General features: G+C 36.2%; 2 protein-coding genes across 5 annotated transcripts; both read right to left on the bottom strand.

Moving 5' to 3' along the window:
- Positions 1–77: 77 nt before the first annotated feature.
- Positions 78–5,811, bottom strand: LOC120070639 (amidase 1-like). Of its 2 annotated transcripts, XM_039022469.2 has the most exons (9): positions 5,189–5,811; positions 3,880–4,032; positions 3,389–3,513; positions 3,173–3,298; positions 2,693–2,875; positions 2,080–2,227; positions 1,797–1,965; positions 549–683; positions 78–471 (listed from the first exon to the last, which is right to left on the bottom strand). In XM_039022469.2, exons 1-9 carry the CDS (start codon positions 5,293–5,295, stop codon positions 334–336), a joined length of 1,284 nt encoding a protein of 427 aa, XP_038878397.1. In that variant the 5' UTR covers positions 5,296–5,811; the 3' UTR covers positions 78–333. The 2 variants fall into 2 exon arrangements, with proteins under 2 accessions (XP_038878397.1, XP_038878398.1); XM_039022470.2 differs by lacking the exon at positions 2,693–2,875 and having other exon boundaries at positions 5,189–5,562.
- A 2,706-nt stretch (positions 5,812–8,517) lies between these two features.
- LOC120070602 (amidase 1-like) lies at positions 8,518–13,747 on the bottom strand. Of its 3 annotated transcripts, XM_090310771.1 has the most exons (9): positions 13,475–13,747; positions 12,973–13,125; positions 12,325–12,449; positions 12,108–12,233; positions 11,185–11,367; positions 9,879–10,026; positions 9,599–9,770; positions 8,982–9,116; positions 8,518–8,906 (listed from the first exon to the last, which is right to left on the bottom strand). In XM_090310771.1, the coding sequence occupies exons 1-9, from the start codon at positions 13,579–13,581 to the stop codon at positions 8,766–8,768; spliced, it is 1,290 nt and encodes a 429-aa protein (XP_090166897.1). In that variant the 5' UTR covers positions 13,582–13,747; the 3' UTR covers positions 8,518–8,765. The 3 variants fall into 3 exon arrangements, with proteins under 3 accessions (XP_090166897.1, XP_038878343.1, XP_038878344.1); XM_039022415.2 differs by lacking the exon at positions 13,475–13,747 and having other exon boundaries at positions 12,834–12,974; XM_039022416.2 differs by lacking the exons at positions 12,973–13,125; positions 13,475–13,747 and adding an exon at positions 12,563–12,735.
- Between the last annotated feature and the right edge of the window lie 9,781 nt (positions 13,748–23,528).

Here is a 23,528-nt window from a genome sequence, read left to right as displayed (position 1 = left end):
TGTGAAGTCCATTTTTTCTAACTTGAAATCTTCAACATACCCTTTAAGATGATGTACCGTATATGAGTCGATCTGAATACCAAAGAAATTATCTTCAAGATTCATTATCAACAACTATACAAAGAATACATGAGACCACGGAATACAAATATCTCATCATCCAATAAACATACAATTTATTCATTGCTAAAAAATTTTAAAAAAAAATTATGAATATATAGGATACTACCCGTCTTACCTTACACATGTTCTCATTCTTGCAATCTGACAATAGTTATAGGACAGTAATTTTCAAATATCAAAGTAGTTTCCTTTAGCATTCTTTTGTCTTTCTTAGAAGCTTGGCTTAACTTCTTCTAAAGTGTTGTAAAGACTATGAACAACATTGAGCAAAAATCCATCTGAACCATGTTTTGCTAGCAAAGATATTGATACAGGAAGACCATTGTACAAGCCTAGAGGTATGCTAACCTGCAGATTACTTTGTCAGGAGAAAAAAAAAAAACTCATAATGGTTGCTTTTAACTTTTAAGAGAGAGAGAGAAAACCTGGCAGAATCCAGAGACCCCAGCAATGGAGAGCAAGCTGAAAGCCTTCGCACGAAAGTCATGTAGCTTCGAGATGTCTGTGTTTAGTTTAGGAGGGGGGCCAGGGACTGTAGGAATTGCAAGGACCCCAAATTCCTAATATGAAATCATCCAAAATAGCAGCTCAAGATTAGTTTAAAAGTATGATTCACAAACTGCTTTTTACATGGTAAATCGTGTCTTGTAAGATGGAAACAACAGAAAAACTATTCAATTGTTTCTATCTTCAATAAACACCCCATAATTGGGGTTCTTATGTACCTTTGGATGTCTTTAGATATTTCATTTAATTAATAAAATGTTTCTTATCCAAAAAGAAAAAAAAAAATCTATTCAATAAACAAACTCCAATTTGCCGCTTCTTTTTAGATATGGTTGTGTTAAAGTGTCGATATAATATTAAATTTGTCTTCACCCATCAACTTAAGTTTTTGTGTCAATCAGTGATTTAACATGGTACTAGAGTAAGAGATCTTGTGTTCAAACCCCCTGCAATATTATTTCCTTTCCAATTGATCTTGATTTACACTTGTTGGGTATTTTACAAATTTTCAAGCCCATAAGTGAAGGTGAGTCTTAAAGTGTTGATATAATATTAAATTTGCTTTCACTCATCAACTTAAGCTTTTGGGTCACTCAGTGATTTAACATATTATTATATGATACTTTGTAGTGATCCACATAAATGAAAAGAAGTTCACGACCCGTAGGCCTTCTACCTCCACGTGGCATTGCTCCGTCAGGCTTTCGCTCATTGTGGAAAATTCCCCACTGCTACATTATATATTTATATTCTTTTCCAAATAAAGGAGTGAAGATGCAAACCTATAACTCATAGGAAAAGGTCCAAATGACTAACTACTTGAGTTAGGCCCAAGTTGACCAATAGTAATCTTATTGAGATTATAGTGTAAGATCAAAGAATTTATTAGTCTTTTGAGGTGCTCTCCCTCAAACTTAATTTCCATAATTCTGCCTATCCTAGTTCCCACTATTTATACCCGTCAACTAAAATTAACTTCTCAAATAACTATAAATACGCCACAATCGACATTCCTAATTAAAAGTAACTCATTTCACTGGCATATCACATTTTTGGTCACTGGGATTTTTCTCTAACAAAAAGAAAAATGCGTAAATTTTAAGTTGCAAACTATTTTACTTTGAAGTTTTAGTAAATTGAGCGTGTGAGAAAGATAGAGAGATTACTTCAAGAAGTGCAGCAAGAGCTTCACGCAGTTCCATTTTAATGTTATGACACAGATCAATATTCTCATTTGTTGCTCTCATGGCTTCTGATACTCGTTCTGATATTCCTGGGCCCAAATGAGGATTGTAAGTTCTAACCCATTCTTCGTGATTGATTTTGAATTCATACCTGTAAAGGGTAAGTAGAAAGAGAGGAGAACGAAGATCAATCGTCAACACAAAAATACATCATAATCAATCAGTTCAACAGCATTCAAGTTACGTTTCATGGTGAGATCAGAACCTCTGAAGTAATTGCATCGATCTTGCAAGGGCTGCCAAGGATGGTATGCTATGCTCATGGCCTGCATTTCCTTCAATCATGAAATGCTTCAAACTTGGAACTTTGTCCACAAGATAAGTCCCAAGGACTACTTGTTTTATAAGATGGCCTGCAGTTGAAGGCTCGTATAAGAAATCATCCAACTCCGTTGAAAAATTATACCAGAAAGAACAAATGAACTCAAATATTATGTTTATCATTTTTCCTCCATATTACTATAAATGATCCCGTATACCATTAGCAAAGCTTTGGATCTGAATAGATCTTTTGTTGAATGTGACAATAAGGCTATAGTCTAAGAAATGGCAGACATCTCAAAGTATGAAGCTAGATCCTCTAATAAATTCCCTTGGGAGCAAATGAGAAGCCTAAAATGAATGCCAACCAAAGCATAACTCAAATGGTTAAAGCATATACCATCGTCCAAAAGATTAAAGATTCATACCTCCATGCGCAACCAGTGAGAAACTTAAATGCAAGAAAATCAAATTCCAATTCATTCAAGAACCATTATCAAATATACATTCATCAAGAAATGACCTGTGAAGACAACTAATATGGAATGTCGACTCACCACCAAATAATTTCTTTACTGAATTAATGAAAGCTTGTGTCAATCGTTCACTAGGAATGCTTGAGAGCTTGAAACAATCTTCTGCAATGAGCACCTGTGTAGGCTTTTGATGTTCAACCTCTGGATGTTGCAGTAGCAACCGACCTACTTTTTTTAATACAACAGGATCCCTGGCAAACCATCCTAAAACGCGAAGGTGGTGTCAAAGGATACACTTTTTTAATATGGCAGGATAGATGGGTTACATCATGAATGCAAAATTGATGTTGAAGCCTTGAAGGAAGAGATAACATGTTCAGACAGATAGCATTTTGTTGAGACATGGGCACTATTCCATTTATAAGCAACCAATGCCTTTACTACCAATCAATACTGTATCACTCATATAAGCAAAATCATGAGTAACAAAGTCGTCCCAACAGCTCTGTGATCACAAAAGATGTAGACGAAGTGACAATGAGACACTACACTACTCATTACCTACTGTATCAAAGCTCTGTGCCATGGGTACTACTCCAGAGGTAGAAACTGCACCATGTGAAGGCCGAAATCCAAGTATTCCACAATAGGATGCAGGCACTCTTATACTACCTCCAGTGTCAGTTCCTACAAAACTAAATATGATCTTTTACAACATTTTCCAGGCAGAAGTCCTTAAACCACAAATTATTCAAGGTCAGAGAGCTAAGAACTTGCCTAAGGAGAAATCCACAAGTTTTGCACCTACAGCAACAGCAGAGCCACTAGACGATCCTCCAGGTACCCGATCTAATGCATATGGGTTTTGGGGTGTGCCATAGTGAAAGTTTTCCCCATTTATACTGCGAAAATACAATTTAACTAGTGATTTCACTATTGAAAAGATTCAAAGGCCTACATTGTCAGGAAAAGTCATTTGGTGAAAGCTTTTCAACTAGAAATTAGAAAACTGACAAAAGTTGATTGGTTCAGTTCATGTTTTGACCAATTACATTGCAGAGTTGTCTGCTTGAAATAGAATGATAAGAATGGAATAGACATAGTTCCAAGACCAATTATAGAATGATGTGCAGCGCAAAATAGTAATCCACTGTAACCCGATTATCAAAGCCTATGCCATATATGGTTGTTTATAAATTATAAGAGAAAAAAAATAATGATAAGAAACCTAAGGAGAAAAAAATGTAAAAGTTAGGTCTTCTTGGTACCTGTAGGCCATTTCATCCATGATAGTCCTGCCAATGCAGCTGGCTCCCCCTCTTAGGATGGTCAACACAGCTGGAGCTGTCTGATTGGCAGGTCGGTGAGTCCTTAGCCATTCAGGATTTCCAAAACCAGTTACATGCCCATCCATATCAAATCTGTTTGGTTCAAATTCCAATGAGAACATTGCCCCAATTTCATGAAGAAAAACTGACAAACTTTTATTTGAAGGACCATGCATTAAAAAAAAACAAAGAGGTGAAAGAACCAACAACTATTTTACTGAACTAAGCTTCATCTTGCACACACTAATGACCCATTAAAATAAACAACCAACTGTCGATGGCTTGTAAGAATGGAAATATTAATATCTACAAATATATCGGCGATAAGATTTTGGGGATATGTTGACAAATTAGTTACAAAATGTTACAATAATCTTATTTCATATAACAATTTTAAACTTCACCTTAGTACTTATCTAATCTCTTCTAATCTCAAAAGAAGAATTCAAATAAAACTTCAACAGAAAAAATTATTTTGCTCTTGTTTTTAATTGGGAGAGTCAAATTTAACCTTTATTTCATCAAATGCGACCCTCAAATAAAAGAAATGGTCAAAATAATACTCTATTAGATGAATTCGTTGCCAACATGAGTATTGTCAACAGCTAAACGTCTCTATTTTCTCCAAGAAGTTGTAGGTTTGAAGCCTAGAGTTGGAACTCCCCACCACGTTTGATGTAATGTTCTAAAACTGCTAATATTGGATATTTTTAAGAAAGTTGGGATAATCTTTTTTTTTTTTTTTCCGGTATAACAACTGCAGGGATGGAGGTTGAACATCCGACCTCTAGGAATGAACATCATGCCAATCATTGTTGAGCTAAGCTTCCTTTGTGAAAATTGGAATATTTTATTGTCAACTTTGCAAACTTCATCACTTGCTTTACTTTGTCGTTAGATTCAATTTGTGATTGATTTTGGACATTCATGTTGCTTGACTTTTAGCATTTTGTAGGATTTCTTTTTTCGTAATAATTGGTTGACTGATGGACAATTTCGTAATTTGATCTTACTACTAATGAATAAATCGACTCACTAATACAAATGGAATTTTCCCTAAAGAACAATCAATTCATCTCATGAACATATAAGTTGATCCTAGAAATGATATCGGAGAGAAACATCTATTCCACCTACAATTGAAATTGAAATGCTACAAATAATACAGAACTCACAACCTGTTATCACCAAATCCTTCATGAATTTCCAGAACCAAATCAAAAACAGTAAATAATAAAAAGAATCTCACATGTCTTTAACAGCGAAAGTGAGGCCATTTAATGGAAGTTCATCGGAGGGGGAGCTCGGTTGCAGGAGGAATTTCTCCATGAAAGCTCCATAATACTGCACAGCCATTGCAAAACTAAGGTTTTTTTTGCTCCCCCCTTCTTCTCCGAATCTAATTGGAGTCAGAGTCCGACACAACCTCCCTAGTAATGGCTGGAAAATTGCAGAGTGGAAAGAAAAGCTAAGGCAACCAAAGAAGAAGATGAAGAAGGATCGCAAATAGTACAACGGTATCGTCAGTGGCTTATCCCCTCTCTCAGCGATATCAAATCAAAATGGGAAATTTGCACGACCCATTTTTTTAGTCTAAAATGTGAAAGGACCAATTTCTAAAAAATAATGTGAATAGACTCTCGCATCGTCATATCAAATTACATGTGAACACGGGATACTAAGTGAGTTGAATTTCTTACATCATTCGACTCTTCCATTCAGATATGTGCCCGAGTGTTGCATTCCTTCGTGTGAAGATTCACAATATTGTTCAATCGATTATGTCGCACATGGACCTGTGTTCGCATGGAAAAATGATGTAAGGAATTCAATTCACTTGGTATTTCGTGTTCACATGCAATTGTGGCCACCAAGGAATGAAACATACCCATTCAAAGTCTTTGCAGTAATGACTGTACATGTGGAACCTATAAATCCACTCAGGCACATATTTGAATAGAAGAGTCGAATGATGTCAGCAGTTTAACTCACTTGGTATCTCGTGTTCGCATGTAATATGGTATGACAATGATGTCAGAGAGGGTCAATTGACGTTATTTTTTAAAAATGGATTATTTGATATTTTGGGTCTCAAAAATGAGTCATCCGTACAAATGTCCAAATTTTGTTTTGTATGAACAAAAATGAGTTTTTTTTTTCCTTTTTTTTTTATAATTTTTTGTGCAAATAAAAGTGGGATTTTTGCACAATGAAAAAAGCTCACTAAAAAAACCTTTTTAACCTTCATCCATCATCCTATGGCAAAATTATTGTAACAATCCTTCAAAACACACTTGGTGGCTCTCAATGGTCGATTCTTGCTTTTGAGTCTCACTATCACTCCTCGATATTCATTCTTGTTATCGATGATTCGACACTTGCTTTCACTCTCACTCTCAAGGGTGAGAGTCGAGAAGAGATGAAATGAAACATTACAAAAAAAAAAGAGAGAGAGAGAGAGATGAAGCACTTTCTGTTTAAATTTAAAATATACATAGCAAGAAGCAAAAACGAAAGCAAGAACTAGTGTTGAATCATCGAGAGTGAGTATTGAGAGGAGCGAGAGATACTAACAAGGATCGAGGGTCGAGAGCCACCACACGTGATTCAAAAAATCTAATGCGAAATAATCATTTTCAAAACTAACGAATATAACATTAAATAATACAAGTCGATATATAAATTCACCATAGTGTCCATTCGCAGTCACGGTTTGATTGCGAATTGGTGAGATCCCAAATGCAATTACATAGTGCATTGCAATTTTTTAAAAATAAACACACTCACCCATTGTTGTACAATCGCAACATTGTAACAGTTCCTATATGTGAATTTTAAGTAAATTTTAACTGTTTGGTTTAAATAAAATATGAATCCCTCATTGTCATAATGACAATTGTTGAATATCCTCTTGCATTGTGAATTGGTAGAATCCCAAACATGATGATTAAAAAAAAAAAAAAGTGCATCACGATTCATCTCATTCTTTTTCACCATATGCTCCTTCATTGGATAAAATAAAAGTAGTTTATGATAAATCTTGAGGTTGATAGTACATATTTGATACTAGTTAAGCTTGGTTCATTTTGATAATATACTCAAATGATTTTTCTTCAATTTAACTAAATTTTACTCTTAATTAAAGTCATAATCATTCCGAAATCAATCAATAACTCGGGAAAAGAAACTTAATAAGTCTGAAAAATGAGACTTATCATAAGGGAAATAGTAAGTACAAAATGTGAACAAAGACAACTTCTCTTTCTTTACCAGTAGATGTTAGGGTTGGCAACGGTCGTCCCTGCCCTCGTGGGGATTTATAATCCCCGCCTCCACCCCATTCCCCGTTTTGGGGAGTCGGGATCGGGGTTGGGGAATCCTCGTTCAGGAATCGAGTCCTGCGAGGAAAAATTCCTCGTTTATATTTTTATTTTTAATTAATTATTTATTTAAAATCAATTAATTTTTTATATTTATATTCAATTTTTAAATATTTAATACAACAAAGTACTATTATTATTATTTTATTTATTTAAATTAATAATTAAAAATATTTTAGATTTAATAAAAAGTTTAATATAATTATATTATGAAATAAATTTAAAAAATTAAAAAAAAAAGTTTAAAAAAATAAGCTATTATATATATTATTATTATTATTAAAAATTATTTTAAAAAATATTCAGGGTGAGGATACCATCCCGTCCCCGGCTAATGACCCGTTTTTTATCCCTGGTTTGACCCTAACCTTGATCAAACCTGGGATTCCCCGTCCCAATTGGGGCGGGGATCCGCGAGGACCTGACCCGGTGTAATTTTTATTAACCCTAATAGAGGTTTATTTTGCTATAAAATCATATCATTTGGTCTTAAAATGCAAGATACTTATCAGGATAATAAATTATATGTTTGCTCCTCTCAAAACTAACCCATATTACACATTCATCCTTTAACCTAACTATTTACTCTCACAACATCCCTCTCTCATTTATGTTGATTTTTGTACTCTCTCTTACACCCCTTTAAGTAGAAGTTGTAGAGAACATTGGTAAATAGATAAATTCAAAGTTTAATAAAATTATTTTCTACATCTCAGTTCTTGTTCTTATTTTACCTCTATTTTTGGTCAATAGTGATACTTATCCAAGTGAAATTCAATACTTCAAAATAAGGAAAAATAATGAAATGTTCATTATCACCAACTATTCTAAGAGGAGTACACGATTAACTAATAAATTAATAAATTTTCACAAATAGAAAAAATATCAAACTATTTACAGAAATAATAAAAAAAACACTGATAGACACTAATAAATTTTTATCAACGTTTATCAATGATAAACTTCTATCAATTTGTATTACTGATAGACTTTCATCAACCTCTATGAAAAAAAAATTAAAATTTTGTTATTTTGTGTAAATAGTTTCCTTATACTTCTATTTTTGAAAATCCCACCTAATAAATTTGCTAGCAAAAGAAAAACTTATCAACTTCGTTCTCAAGATTCATCATCAACAAACACAAAATGATGAAAAATTTAATATCTCATTGATCAATAAACTTGCTAGAAAAAGAAAAACTCATCAACATCGTTCTTGATATTCATTATTATAAAAAGAATACATGAAACAATGACGGAGCAACTATTTTGCTAGAAAAAGGAAATCCTTATGAACATCATTCTCGAGATTCAAAATCATACATAGAATACATGAAACAATGAAAGATCAAATACCTCACTGTTCTCATTCTTCCAGTCTGAAAAAAAGATATCAATTTTCAAATATCAAGGTAGTTAGTTTGTTTTAGCACCCTTTTGTCTTTCTTAATAGATTGCCTCAACTTCTTCTTTTAGAGTGCTGTAAAGACTATCAACAACATTGAGCAAAAACCCATCTGAACCATGTTTTGCTAGCAAAGATATTGATACAGGAAGACCATTGTACAAGCCTAGAGGTATGCTAACCTGCAGATTAGTTGGTGAGAAAAATACATCAAAATCGTTGTTTTAACTTCCAAGAGAGAGAGAAAGAGAGAGAACCTGGCAGACTCCAGATACAGCAGCAATGGTGAGCAAGCTGAAAGCCTTCGCACGAAAGTCATATTGCTCCGAGATGTCTGTGTTTAGTTTTGGAGGGGGGCCTGGGACTGTAGGAATTGCAAGAACTCCAAAATCCTGAAACGAAATGATTCAGAATAGCAACTCAAAATTTGTTTAAATTCACAAACTACTTTTTTCCAGAAACATCAATGTCCCATTGTAGTTCTAGAAGTAAATTTCAAGTAATTTGATGTGATTGTTAGATGACACAGTGTAATTATACAAGTAAACCCTTTTTCCAAAAGAAACATTACATGGCAAATAAAAATAGGGGGAGTCAATAGTGAATATTGTAGATGTCTGGCGATTTGAGCTATTCCCAGAATCCGAAGTAGATGATACGATAGCAATTATGAAATCAGCAATAAAATGACACTTGTCATTATGAATTATGTTGTAATATCAAAGGGAAACTACACTGGTTATGGCTTTTTTTTTTTTTTTTCCTCTATACAAAAAGCAATTGAAGTCCAGTAGAAATCAAAATGCACACATTTTTAAGATACTGATTATTTTAGTTTAAAATTTAGTAAATTGTGTGTGGGAAGAGAGAATACTTCAAGAAGAGCAGCAAGAGCTTCGCGCAGTTCGATTTGAATGGAGCGACTCAGATCAGTATTTTCATCCGTTGCCTCCGTGATGTATTCTAATATTCGTTCTGATATTCCTGGACCCAAATGAGACTTATAGGACCCAACCCATTCTCCGTGATTGATTTTGAATTCATGCCTGCAAATGGGAAGCAAAAATGAGGACAAAGATCATTCATTCATTCAACACAATTATATATCACAATCAATTAGCTCGAAGAGTTGTGGTTCATCACAAGATCAAAACCTCTGAAGCAATCGCTTAGATCTTACAAGGGCTGCCAAGGATGGTATGCTATGCTTATAGCCATCATTTTCTTGAATCATGAAATGCTTCAAACTTGGAACGTTATCCTCGACATAATTTCCGAGGCTAATTTGTTTTAGAAGATGGCCTGCAGTTGAAGTCTCAAATAAGTAATAATAGTCTATCCCAGTTGAAAATTTATATCCGAAAGCACAGATGAAATCAAGTATTCTCAAGGCCAATTTGTTTTATAAGATGGCCTGCAGTTGAAGGGTCAAATAAATAATCATCCATTCCAATTGAAAATTTATATCTGAAAGATGAATTCCAATAGTATATTAATAATCTTTTTTCTTTCGATCAATCCAGGATGTTAGTTATCTAAGAAGCACAAATGCAGATACATGGACAGAAAAACGACATGATTATATATTATGTTTTAAAAAAAAATGCCACCATGATTTGGATTCATTTTCCCTACATCCTTTATTGCATTGGCTTTTACAAACTAGATCAACCTACGACGATTTAATACTTTTAAGCATTTACATATTTTAGAAAAATGAGTTTGATGTATTTCACATTCACAGTTAAAATTTATTAATTTTGTTGTATTTTCCTATTTGGTGAACATTTATTGTGCATAACATGTGTTCAATTCATGTCTAACATATGTTGGATCCATTTTTACTTCACGCAACTAGTGTCTGAAACATCTCTATCATGTCAACAAGTGTCTAGTAGGTGTCCAAAAAGTGTCAAGTATCTAAGTATCCAACACGTGTTGAATATAGACACATTTCCTAAACTAAAGTACCCATGCTTCTTAGTTACTTAAAAATCTTTGGTTCTAAATTGATCTTTTATTGATGTACCAAAAAGGCTATAGTCCAAAAAAATGACGGACATTTCAAAGTAAGAAGCCAGATCTCAATGAGTTCTCTCTGGGGACAATGAGAAGAAAATCAAATATCCATTCATCAAGACCACAACCTGTGAAAAAAACTAATACTTGTTGCCCCATTTTTGTGCAGTTTTATGAAGTCTTTGTCTTGAAAGAAACAAAAGAATGTTAAGAGGTTTGTGAGTTCTTGGGGAGAACATTTAGTCCCTTGTTAGGTTTAATGCCTCTCTTCCAGCGTTGGTGTTTAAAAAAATGCTGTAATTGCACTTTAGGTCTTATTATCCTTGATTGGAGATCATATTGTGGACTACTTTTTATATGCGTCTCTTTTTTTTGTTCTTCCTCAATGAAAGGGTATCTAATCAAAAAAACAAAATCACTAATACAAGAGTGTTGACTTACCACCAAATAACTTCTCTACTGAATTAACAAAACTTTGGGTCAATCGTTCACTAGAAATGCTTGAGAGCTTGAAACAATCTTCTGCAATGAACACCTGCGTAGGCTTGTAATGTTCAATCTCTGGTTCTTTCAGCAGCAGCCGACCTACTCTTTTTAATATGGTAGAATCTCTGGCAAACCAACCTAAAATGAGAAGATGGTGTCAAAGGAATCCACACCATTTTCACATGGCAACGTAGTTGATATCGAAGGGAAGAGATGACATTCCAAAAGATAATATTTTGTTGAGCTATGGACTCTATTCTATTTATAAACAACCAATGCTCCGCTATGTATCTAAACCATCTCGCTTATCCATATGCAAAATCATGAGTAACATAGCCATCATCATCAAATGATTTCATATTTATAATGAAAATTTATGGAGTATTGTATTTCCACATTTCAAGCTCTTTCAAAACAAACCACAAATGTTTGTCAATGGACCTTTTACTTATAAAATTAAAAAGTAATCAGTAAAAAAAGAAAAAAGGAAACAACTTTGCATGACCGCACCAAAGGGCCTTAGTTGAAAATATATATATATATATATATAGTTTCACAAAGGAGATCGAGAGTTGTCTTAAAATTCAGAGAAAAAGTCAATTTCTTATGCTTATCTACAAAAGACAATGCAGATAAAGTGAAAATGAGTGTATGTTTGTAAGTGGTTTTTTTGTCAGGTTCAAAATCACTCCGAAACACGATTTTAATCACTCAAAATTAATTTAAAATTTAATTTTACACTCTTAAATACAATTTTTATAACATCAAAATTAACTTTGAAGATTAAAAACATGTTTTAGAGTAATTACAAAAATCACAAAAATGATTTTAACCATTTTAAAATCACTTCTAAACATCTCGGAGAGATTACACATTACCTACTGTATCGAAGCTTTGTGTCATGGGTATTACTCCGGATGTAGAGACCACCCCATGTGAAGGCCGGAATCCGAGAATTCCACAGTAGGATGCAGGCACTCTTACACTACCTCCAGTATCGGTTCCTACAAATCGAGGTATAGTCTTCTACAATAATTTACAAAGTACAATCCATGGAATCACAAATTATTCAAGGACTTAGAAATGAGAACTTGCCTAAGGAGAAATCCACAAGCTTTGCAGCAACAGCAACACTAGAACCACTGGAAGATCCTCCAGGTATCCGATCTGATGCATATGGGTTTTGCGGTGTGCCATAATGAAAGTTTTCCCCATTTATACTGGCAAAATATGATTATCAAACAAGTGATTAAGATTCATTCAAAAGCCTGCATGTTAGGAATTGGGATGAACCAATTGGTCAAACATTTCAATTACAAATTAGAAACCTGACAAGTTCACGTTCATGTTTTAACCAATTTGTATGCAGAGTTGTCTTCTTGAAAAAGAATGATAAGAATATAGTTAAGACTAACTATAGAATGGGGTTCAGCTCAAACCAATAATTCTTATCCCCTGTATCTCAATTGGCAAAGGTTATGGGTTGTTTGGTTGCTATCAATTGAAAAAAAAAAAAAAAAAAAAAAAAAAAAAAAAAAAAAAAAAAAAAAAAAAAAAAAAAAAAAAAAAAAAAAAAAAAAAAAAAAAAAACGAAAGCTACTAACGTGAACTTAGCTCCATGGTAATTAGCATGCATTCCCTTTCTTAAAGGTCAAAGGTTCAACTTCGTCCCCACAATATAGTTGTACTAAAAAAACATGAAAGATAACGAGACAACAGGTACAGGGCATGTTTTCTTGTTACCTGAAGGCCATTTCATCCATGATAGTCTTGCCAATGCAGGTGGCCCCTCCTCTTAGGATAGCCAACACAGCTGGCGCTGTTTGATTGGCAGGTGGGTGCGTCCTTAGCCATTCAGGATTTCCAAAACCAGTTACATATCCTTCTATATCAAATCTGTTTGGTTCAAAGTCCAAAGAAGTTTGACTTTAATACTCCAATTTCATGTAGAAAAAACTGCCATGTTCTCATTTCAATGAACATGCATTAACATAAATACAGAACCAAGAATTATTTTATCGAACTAAGCTTCAGCTTGTACCCAACTGTTGATGGCTTGTAAAAATGGAAACATCAATATCTACAAATATAACAGCAAGAAAAATTTCAGAACCTGCTATCACTAAACCCTTCATGAAATCTTTTGATTCTATCCAGAATACTCATATAGAAATTTCAGATTTCACAACCTGTTACTCTCACCAAAGCCTTGATGAACTTAAACAGTAAAGAATCAGAAACTCACATGTCTTTAACAGCGAAAGTGAGACCAGTCAAGGGAAGTTGATCGGACGGAGAGCTCATCTGCAGGAGGAATTTCTCTATGAAAGCTCCATGATCCTGCACAGCCATTGCAAAGCCTGAGATCGCTCTCCCTAATCAGACTCCGCCACAACCACCCTAATAATGGCCGGAAATTGCAGAGCTGATCTAGAGCAATCAACGAGGAAGAGGGTTATTTACAAAACTGCCCCAAGTGTGTTGACTTTATGCTTGCATCATCACATGGTGAAATAACATTTCGAAGCACAGGTGGTGGCCCACTCTTGCTCTTAGTCTCAATGGCTGGGCATTTGTCTCGATTCTCGCTTCTCGCTTTTCGCTTTTCGCTTCTCGTATTTCATTCCGTATATTTTTAATTTGAACAAATATATAACATTCTGTTTCTTCTTTCTTGTAACGTTTCATTTCATTTCTTCTTCTCAATATTCACTCTAAAAACACCGATAAAAATGAGAGTGACAGCAAGTGTTGAGTCTTCAAGAATGAGAGTGAGTAATGAGAAGAGTGGGAGCTAGTACGAGAATCGATGATTGATGGCTGCCACATGTGTTTCAAAACATTGTTACAATAATTTCACCATGTGATGATGCAAGCAAAGATGTGATTTTCATGTGCTATTAGCAAATTAGGCTTCTGTTTCTAGATTTTTCATAGCTACAAAAATTGTAATAAAAAGAAGCTCAACTCAATTACTAATTGGGAAAAATTCAAAAACTGTCTATCCATATCCACTCATTCTTGCACAACCTTGGTATCTATTATATTATTTATATACTTAAAAGTTATTTGATATCTAATATATTATTTATATTTTTGAAACTTGATTGATATTTAATATATTGCTAATATATTTAAAATAAAATGACAAACGTCTAATATACTATTGGTATCTCATATATTGCTTATATAATTGAAAAATAATAATTGATGCCTAAAAAACAATTGAAATACTGATAAATGTATCATACGCTATTCATATACTTGATAGTTGTCCTTGATATATGATTGACTACTGATATACTTAAAATTTATCTGGTATCTGATATACTCGTGATATATTATTTATATACTTGAAACATGATTGATATTTGATATAGTATTGTTATATCTAAAATACAATAATAGGTCTATTATATATTTTATATTAGGAAATTTTGTATGGATGACCCAAAAATTGGGTTCAAAATACCAAATAACCTTGTTTTGAAAAGAAAAAAATGTCAAATGACATATTGTTGACGTCATGGCTGAGTAAAGTCACAAATTTGCCTTTCATTTTCTCTTTCCTTTTTCTCCGGCTCTGACATGATTTCCTTCTTCTTCTCCAGCGAATTTCCACCCTTCTGCTCACATGACGATCAAGCATGGCCTCCGTTCCATGATTCCAACGACCCTTGTCTTTGAAAGAACTCTTTAATAAGAGTATCCATGAGCGAAAGTGGATCTTTCCGATTTCATTGTGACAAAATTACCACACATACATTCTAAAAAACAGATATGCATTGTAAACACTAATTACTAGCATGCTCTAACGAATAAAATATAAAAAAATGAGAGACTTACCAGTTGAAGACAATCTTCAATCGACCTCGATCCAGCGGAAGCAAACTCCTCACGCTTCTTATCGTCCAACAAGCAGTCGCCTAGCAGCACCACAGTCGTCTACACGATCAGCAGCACACGAATAAATAGCAACCGGGGACAACACCACCACTTGAAGCCCTCGGTATTCTCGGAGTGAGAATCCAAAGGGTGGACTTTGATGGAATTGGTAGAGGGAAGGAGGAAAAATGATCGTGTAGAACGAACATGCAACTGGGAGATAGTAGAAAACTATCGTATAGTCGGGTGCTTATCGTTTAGGTCAGGGTACACGATCGTGTAAGTTTAGCTAAGCGATTGTCTGTCAAATGGTAAGCGATCATTTAGTTCCGCTCAACGCGCTAAGCGATCGTGTAGTAAATGTAAGCAATCATTTAGAAATCGCAGGCGATCGTTTAATGCACGGGTGTGCGATCGTTTAGGAAGACGAACATTATCCTATAGGCTCTCAACGCTAAGCGATCGTCTACTTTCACACCATAAGCAAATTTTCGTATCTCTTTCTATTCGTCTTGCAAAATGAAAATGATTTTCATTTTATTCTTCAGTTTGAACATTCCAAACTGAAGCAAAAACTGATCTCAACTTTATCTAAGCTACCAAGGGGATCTTATGAACCTATGGCTCGAAGCTCCAACGATACGTGAATACCTGACTAAACTCTTTAGCCACGAGATCCACCATCTGTTAACTGCTAGACATTCAACTAAAGACCAACAGCTGAACTCTTCCTACCACAGATATATTTCTGTGTCCATCAGATATAACCAATCATGAGTACGATAACCCTTCACAGATGCTCGTAAGTACCGTTGGGCCAAATTACCGTTTTGCCCCTGTAGTTACATCTCACTTCTTAAGTACCACTGATCCCTCTAATGAGCAATACAACATAGTCCAACTATGTGTGAACACCTCTCAGGCCAAGAGAAGGTGTGTAGTGCCACATCATTCAAGCCTTAGAATCAACCCAAGGATAAAGAGCAAGGTCAGGATTATTTGAAGAAAAAAAAGTAAGGTCAACAAGAATGTTAAGGGTTGAAAATATTATAGATCTAAACTGCGATGTAGGTTGAAGTATCTATCTATTTACCCCTACTTCGGGGAAAGAGTGAATTTCATCTTTTGTAGCTGAGTTCCCAGCTCTCAAATCAAACGAATCCCCAAAGTGGTAGGTTTGAGTCGGCGAACTAGTCACTCACACCCATGCAAATCAAAGAACCACCCTCAATGGCAAGAGTTCCCAACTCACTCAAGATTGAGGTCATGTTACCTATGGTCATCCTAGTGAAGTGAAGTCTCTGTCATGAATGGTGTTATATAACAAGACATTAACACTTCGTGGTCAAGTCTTATACAAACTCTTTGTATAGGACACCCCACTCGCATGTCTCCTACATGAATGATCAGGATCAGACCATCTATGAAAAGTCACAATAGTTATGACCATTCCACAAAGCGGGCCGCATCCTAAAGTTACTAGGATAAGGTTTCCCTCCTATATCCATATACTACAGACCATTTTGGTTATCACTTAAGACATGATCCACTTGTATGTCACCACATACATGTTTAAGTTACATACAGATAACCAGGGATTTTAGTTTTATTGGTTTGTGGTAAAGCAAATATGTAATGACCCAAATTTCTAGTATGTTTCCACGATGCTACTCTATGCATGCATAGGTGTGGCAATACATTTCTCGAAGAATAATTAAATAAAAGAGATAAAATTTTTATTTCATTAAATAAAGCTCAAATAAATAAAGAAGAGAAATCCTGAAAATACAGTTCGGGGTACCCCTAACCCAACTTTAAAATAAATAATAGTTAAATAAATTAATAAATAAAATCAAGGAATATTTCATAAGATTTTAAAATATCTGACTCCTAAACCAGACACTAGTACATGAAACCTAAGTGTGAAAGCAATAATTCGTCCAAATGGCTAAGTCATGATTTTTCTTGTCATGTGTCGGTCTATCTTTGCCCTTACCTGAAAAACATGAAAGAAAAAGGATAAGTATAAAAGTATACTCAGTAAGCGACCCACTACTGGGCCTACTCAGTGATCTATTAGCCTTTCCATTGGGACAGAAGTGCACAAGGGCATCATAGGTATAGGCATAAGGGGCAAACCCAAAGACACACTTTCATAAGTAGTGACCCCAAAGGGCACAAACATAAACATAAGTAGTGGTCCCAAGGGGACACCATATATAAGCATAAGGTGTGGACCCGAAGGCTCACAACATGCGATGTGCATAGCCCAATAGAAGTGCCAACAATCAATGCAATCTCATAAAGTCATAAGCATACAATTAAGGTCTTAAATCATGTTAAGATCATATAACAGTTCACAATTTATCCATACACTAAACACTGTTACAACACATAACATCAACATTCCATGTCATAAGCGTAAGTTACCAAAAATTTCAACTGATTAACAGGCATATCAAGATATCTCTTACTAACGTAGGGACCAATACATAATACATGCTTGGGTTCGAAGGCGAACCGGTAGTAAATCATTTACCTCGAATTATGTCGAACAATTAGCAAACAAAACTCCAACTATCAATCAAATCCCTCTTCGACTTGAGTCAAATGCTTGAATCGCTCTAGAATAAACCAATTTAATGTCAATCCTTATAAACACAACCTAACTCACCCAAAATGCACAACCAAAAGTCTCCAAACCACTTACCCAAAATGTCGACTTAACCAGAACTACACCTGAGCTTCAAGTATGGAATCCAATCTAGTCAAAAGCCAAACTGAAGGGTTTCAAAACTCAATTCTAAAATCCAATTAACATAAATATTCACCAAACCAATTGGGAAAAACAAGAATTAACCAGAAAACTATTATAGCTTACCAAAAGGTGCCCAAAGTGATCTTTAATGCCGTTGGACAGTACAGAAAAATATCTTGAAACCTCGAATTAAGCAACAATGCATCCTGAATATAACTTAAATCAGACCAAAATTGATAGGCATTCAAAACCCATTAACTAAAAACCAAATAAAACTTAAATCTCACCCAAAAAAAATCCAAGTTCTTGGCAAAACGAAAGAGGTCGACGACTGGCGGACAGTAAGAATGAGAATGGAAAACCGAAGAAACTCGGCTGGCGGAAAGCGTTGGGGTGTGATGCAGCTGGCGAAAAGTAGAGGTCAAGCAGCGAGGGCTGGACTGAGGCGTGAGTGGCACGGATGGCCACCGTAAGGAGGCGATGGTGTTTAGACTGTCGACGACCTGCCGAACCACGTATGGCTCAGCTGAAGAACGAGTTGGGGGAAAAGGGTGGTCTTGCATGGGGGTTGGGAGGAAGAAGAATGAGAGGAAAAAAAAATAATAATAAAATTTTCTTTTCTTTCTTTTCTCTGCACGCAAACTGAAGTCTCTTAATTCCACATTTATAACCAATTGTACCCCCACTAAACCCTAACTCCTCCCTTTTCCTTAAAGAAATATACATACAATTTTTTTAAATATATATATGTATATTTTTTTTTTCCAAAACCCTCTAACCACTTATCACGTATTTTTAAACCCAAAAATAAAAAGGAACAAGACGAATTTTACCTTACAATTTTTGAGGCATCACAAAATAAAACATTCAACTGAGCAAAATCAAAAAGTGAAGTAAAATATCATATATTATACATCACAAGCATTCGTACAAACTGTTTACAAACTATAGAATACGAGACTTTAGGGCATCAACCCCAACAATCTCCCACTTGTCCTAAAGTGAAGTGGGGTGTACAAAACTAGTACAAAACAATAAACTAGGGCATAAAAGCCCAGTACATGAAAATCTCCCACTTGCCCTAGTCCAGCCGCAAGCGATCTTGTAGACCTATGCTCTGAAGGTAACCCTCAAACACGGTAGCCGTGAGAGCCTTCGTAAACAGGTTAGCAACATTATGCTCCGAAGCGATCTTCGTGACATCACGTCCCTTCGAGGCACTATCTCGCGGATCAGGTGATACTTCCGCTCTATGTGTTTGCCGCGGCTGTGACTCCTAGGCTCCTTGGAGTTCGCCACAACCCTACTATTGTCACAATAGAGGGCAATGGGCCTAAACATATCTGGAACAACTTTCAATTCTGTCAAGAACTTTCTAAACCAAACGGCCTCCTTAGCAGCTTCGCAAGCCGCTACGTACTCCGTCTCCATAGTGGCGTAGGTGATGTACCCCTGCTTAGTGCTTCGCCACACTACAGCTTCTCTGTTAAGAGTAAAGACTGACCCTGACATGGACTTGCGAGAGTCCCTATCAGTCTGAAAGTCAGAATCTGTGTATCCAATAAGGATTAAATCTTTAGATCTATATATGAGCATATAGTCTTTCGTTCTTCGAAGATGCTTGAAGATGTTCTTCACTGTTGTCTAATGACCCTAGCCTAGGTTAGACTAATACCTACTGACTATGCCCACAACGTAGCAGATGTCTGATCTAGTACAGAGTATCACGTACATCAAACTGCCAACGGCAGATGCATATGGGACCCGTCTCATCTCCTCAACCTCCTGAGGCGTCTTAGGACACATGTTCTAGACAAAGTGACTCCATATCTGAATGGTAGTAGGACCTTCTTAGAGTTCTACATCGAGTACTTAAGCAACATCTTGTTGATGTACGATGCCTGAGATAGTGCTAGGACTTTGTTCTTACAATCTCGAAAGATCTGTATACCCAGAACAAATTGGCCTCTCCCAAATCTTTCATTTGGAATTAGGTCGCTAGCCAATTCTCAATTGCAGTCAGTAGACCTACATCATTCCAAATGAATATGACATGGACATACAACACTAAGAATACTACTGAAGTATTAACGATCTTCTTGTAGACACAAGCTTCATCAATGTTCTGATCAAAACCATATGACTTAATTGCAATATCAAACCGTATGTTTTAAGATCTAGAAGCCTGTTTCAGCCTATAAATGGACCGATTTAGTTTGCAAACTTTTTTCTCTTGACCGTGGGCTATAAATCCCTCGGGTTGCACCATGTAAATGGTCCCCTCAAGATCTCCATTCAGAAATGCCGTCTTGACGTCCATTTGCCAAATCTCATAATTATAATAAGCCGCAATGGACAAGAGAATGTGGATCGACTTTAACATGGCAACAAGCGAGAAAGTCTCCTCATAGTCGACTCCCTCTACTTGGGTATAACCCTTTTCCACAAGTCGAGCTTTGAAGGTTTCCACCTTCCCATCAGCACCCCGTTTATGCTTGTAGATCCATTTACAACCTATAGGTCTTACCCCATTAGGCTGATCTACAAGATCCCATACTCAGTTGAAGTACATAGACTCCATCTCGAGATCCATGACCGTGACCCATTCATCTTGGTCTACATTCTTCATTGCCTTCTGATAAGAGAATGGATCCTCAACGTTGTCATCTGCTACCATAGCTAGGATTTCCATGAAACCCAGATAGCGAACGAGCAGGTTCGCAACCCTCCCACTGCATCGAGGTTCCCTCAACTCTTGAGGTGGAACCGACCTACTAGATAAACTATCATAAAAAACTCTTGCTAATGAAGCAGGATCTTCAACAACTCTTGATGAAGTTTCAGTAGTTTCATTAGAAAGCTCACACAACACGACTTTACTACCACTGTGCTTCCTAATATGATCCTCCTTCAAGAAAGTAGCGTTCGTGGAAACAAACACCCTATTTTCCGAAGGATCATAAAAAAAAACCCCTTGTGTACCCTTGGGGTAGGCTACAAAGAGGCATAACCTCGACCATGGTTCCAACTTCTTGGGATTGCCTCAAGCACATGTACCAGTAACCTTCAAATGCGGAAGTGACATAAACTAGCTTTATGCTTGTTCCATAACTTCAGAGGTGTTCTTGCAACACTCTTGAAAGGAACACAGTTGAGTACATATACCGCAGTCTCCACTGGGAAACCCCAAAACGAGTCTGGTAAGGAAGCGTAACTCATCATCGAATGAACCATGTCCAACAAGGTTCTATTTCTCCTCTTCGCTACACCATTCTGCTAAGGTGTACCCAACGCCAAGAATTGGGAAACAATTCCATGTTCTATCAAATAGTCCTGGAATGTCGAGTCTAAAAACTCTTCACTTTGATCCAATCGAAGTGTTTTAATCCGTCTATCCAACGTGATTTCAACTTCAGCCTTGAACTCTTTGAACTTTTCAAAGGATTCATACTTCTGTTGCATAAGATAAACCTACCCAAACCTAGAGTAATCATCAATAAAACTGATAAAATACTCATAACCACCTTGGGCTCGCACATTCATAGGACTACAAAGGTCATAATGTACTAACTCAAGAGGCTCTTTGGCTCAATAACCTTTTCCAGTAAAAGGTCTTTTAGTCATCTTACCCTCAAGGCAAGATTCACACACCAGTAAAGAATTTTCTTCTAACTCACTTAGAAGACCATTCTTCACCAATCTCTCAAGCCTATTGATTGCCCTACTCGAAGGTTCCAAAGTTGGGCATTTTCTTTTGGAGAAATTCGTTGACGTTTAGATTGAGTTAGACAGTTTTAAACAACTCGGTGTTATGGAGGGAACTTAAGGCTAACGACCTTAGCACATATAAATTACTTTCCAGATAAGCTATACAAATATTAACATCATCTTTATGAATAAACACTTTATCCACATTAAAAGAAAGCGTATATTTACATTGCAACAGGCACTTTATAGAAATAAGGTTCCTCTTAAGTTCAGGAACAACATATACATTATTTAAAACTAGAAACCTATTCTGTAAAGATAACTGGATCCCTCCCACTGCCACAGTTGAGATAATGTACCTGGTGCCTACTCGCATCATCATTTCATCAACCTTCAACTAATGCCAGGATCTAATCCCTTGAAAAGAAGAACAAGCGTGATTAGTGGCGCCTGAATCAATTATCCAGGTAGAATAATCATTATCCACTAAACATGTTTCAAGTACAAGTAAATCATATTTACCTTTATTAGCCTTGGCGGCCTTCCTTTCCTTCAGCTAGTGAGGATAGTTCCTCTTCTAGTGTCCATCCTGGTTGCAGTGGAAACATTTTCCCTTTTCAACCGGGGGCGAATGCCTTTTTGAGGCGACAGGTGGCGGGTTAGTAGGCCCCTTCCCTTTCCCCTTACCACCCTTCTTCTTCTTTCCCTTTGCAGAATTAGAAGTAGAACGTGCAGACTTCGTTCTAGAGGTCGAACCTTGATGGAACGTCTTTGAGGATGAAGCACATTTACCTCAACCCTCTTCCTCTCCGTACTTTTTAGTAAAGATTGGTATGTCTGCAACTCGTTGAAGAGAGTTATAAGGGTGTATTTCACTTTGTTAGGAATCACATTATTAACAAAGTGCAGGAAGCTCTCTGGCAAATAATGCAGGATTATGCTAACCTGACTGCACTCATCGATAGTAGACCCATTCAACTCTGCCACATTGAACTGGACCATCATGTTAAGCTCATGTTCATGAACAGATGTGCCTTCTTCCATTTTGGAGTTGAATATATACTTAAGAGCCTCGTGCTCGACTGTTCAGACGGTTGTCCAAACATCCCCCGCAGAGACTCCATGATCTCACACGCTGAGACCATAGGCTCATGCTTCTTGGCCAACACGTCATTAAGACTTGCCAAGATATAGGCTCGGTTCTCATTTGCTCGTGTCCATCGCTCGTATGCCTCCCGAACATTTCGAGTGGCATTGGACGCTGGAATATGAGGATAGGCTTCCTAAGAGCAAACATGAGATGCTCGATGATTAAAATAGTCGTGATCATGTGTTTTCATGTTGAAAAATTGTCATCAGTTAGTTTCTCGGCGCTTAACAAAGCTATTGTGGCTGTAGCCATTTTCAAAAACTTGTTGAAAAATGAACAAACTTTTATAAGATTTTGCTAAACCACATTTTAAACAATTAATTTTAGCAATAGTTTCAAGTACCCTAAGTGCATAGACTTCTATTTTGCAATAATGCCCCAATGAGGCAGGAAAAACGTCACCGGTGGAGTGATCAGATGCTTCTTCATTAGGATGAGACATTCTTAACCATCAGGCAGAACCAATCTTAGAATTGAACCTAGCAGCCACCATTTATTTGGTCCAAAATTGTTAACCTTCAACAATTCCGCGTAAGTGTGACCCCTTGCTTTCAACACCAGAGTCCCACCCTAATGAGCCCACCATAGGGAAGAAGTAGATCAGAACAAGAGAATAAGTAACTTTATCCTCTTACAGGAGATCAAATAAAGAAACGCGCAAAACTTCCATCCTATAGGGGGACACTCCCAGGGTGCCTCAAGGCGATGCGTAGAAATTTTATTCAATCCAACAAGGGAGACCGTGAGATATGTTGTCGCATTTCCCGCTCCCACTTATTATGAACACTCTCTCTATTC

This window comes from Benincasa hispida, chromosome 2, assembly GCF_027475165.1.
Source record: "Benincasa hispida cultivar pf3 chromosome 2, pf3_genome.v1.1, whole genome shotgun sequence".
Lineage (NCBI taxonomy): Eukaryota > Viridiplantae > Streptophyta > Magnoliopsida > Cucurbitales > Cucurbitaceae > Benincasa > Benincasa hispida.
Note: the sequence above shows the minus strand (reverse complement) of the source record. Positions and strands in the feature narration are given on the sequence as shown.

Bases quoted from the DNA above. Each gene is read 5' to 3' on its own strand.
- LOC120070639 (XM_039022469.2), bottom strand. From the start codon at position 5,295: ATGGCTGTGCAGTATTATGGAGCTTTCATGGAGAAATTCCTCCTGCAA. The intron at 3,299-3,388 runs GCAAGTTCTTAG...TTAGTTTTGTAG, and splicing joins ACTTGTGGATTTCTCCTTAG to GAACTGACACTGGAGGTAGT. The intron at 472-548 runs GTTTTCTCTCTC...AGTAATCTGCAG, and splicing joins GGGTCTCTGGATTCTGCCAG to GTTAGCATACCTCTAGGCTT.
- LOC120070602 (XM_090310771.1), bottom strand. From the start codon at position 13,581: ATGGCTGTGCAGGATCATGGAGCTTTCATAGAGAAATTCCTCCTGCAG. The intron at 12,234-12,324 runs GCAAGTTCTCAT...CTCGATTTGTAG, and splicing joins GCTTGTGGATTTCTCCTTAG to GAACCGATACTGGAGGTAGT. The intron at 10,027-11,184 runs GTAAGTCAACAC...CTTCAACTGCAG, and splicing joins AGTAGAGAAGTTATTTGGTG to GCCATCTTCTAAAACAAATT.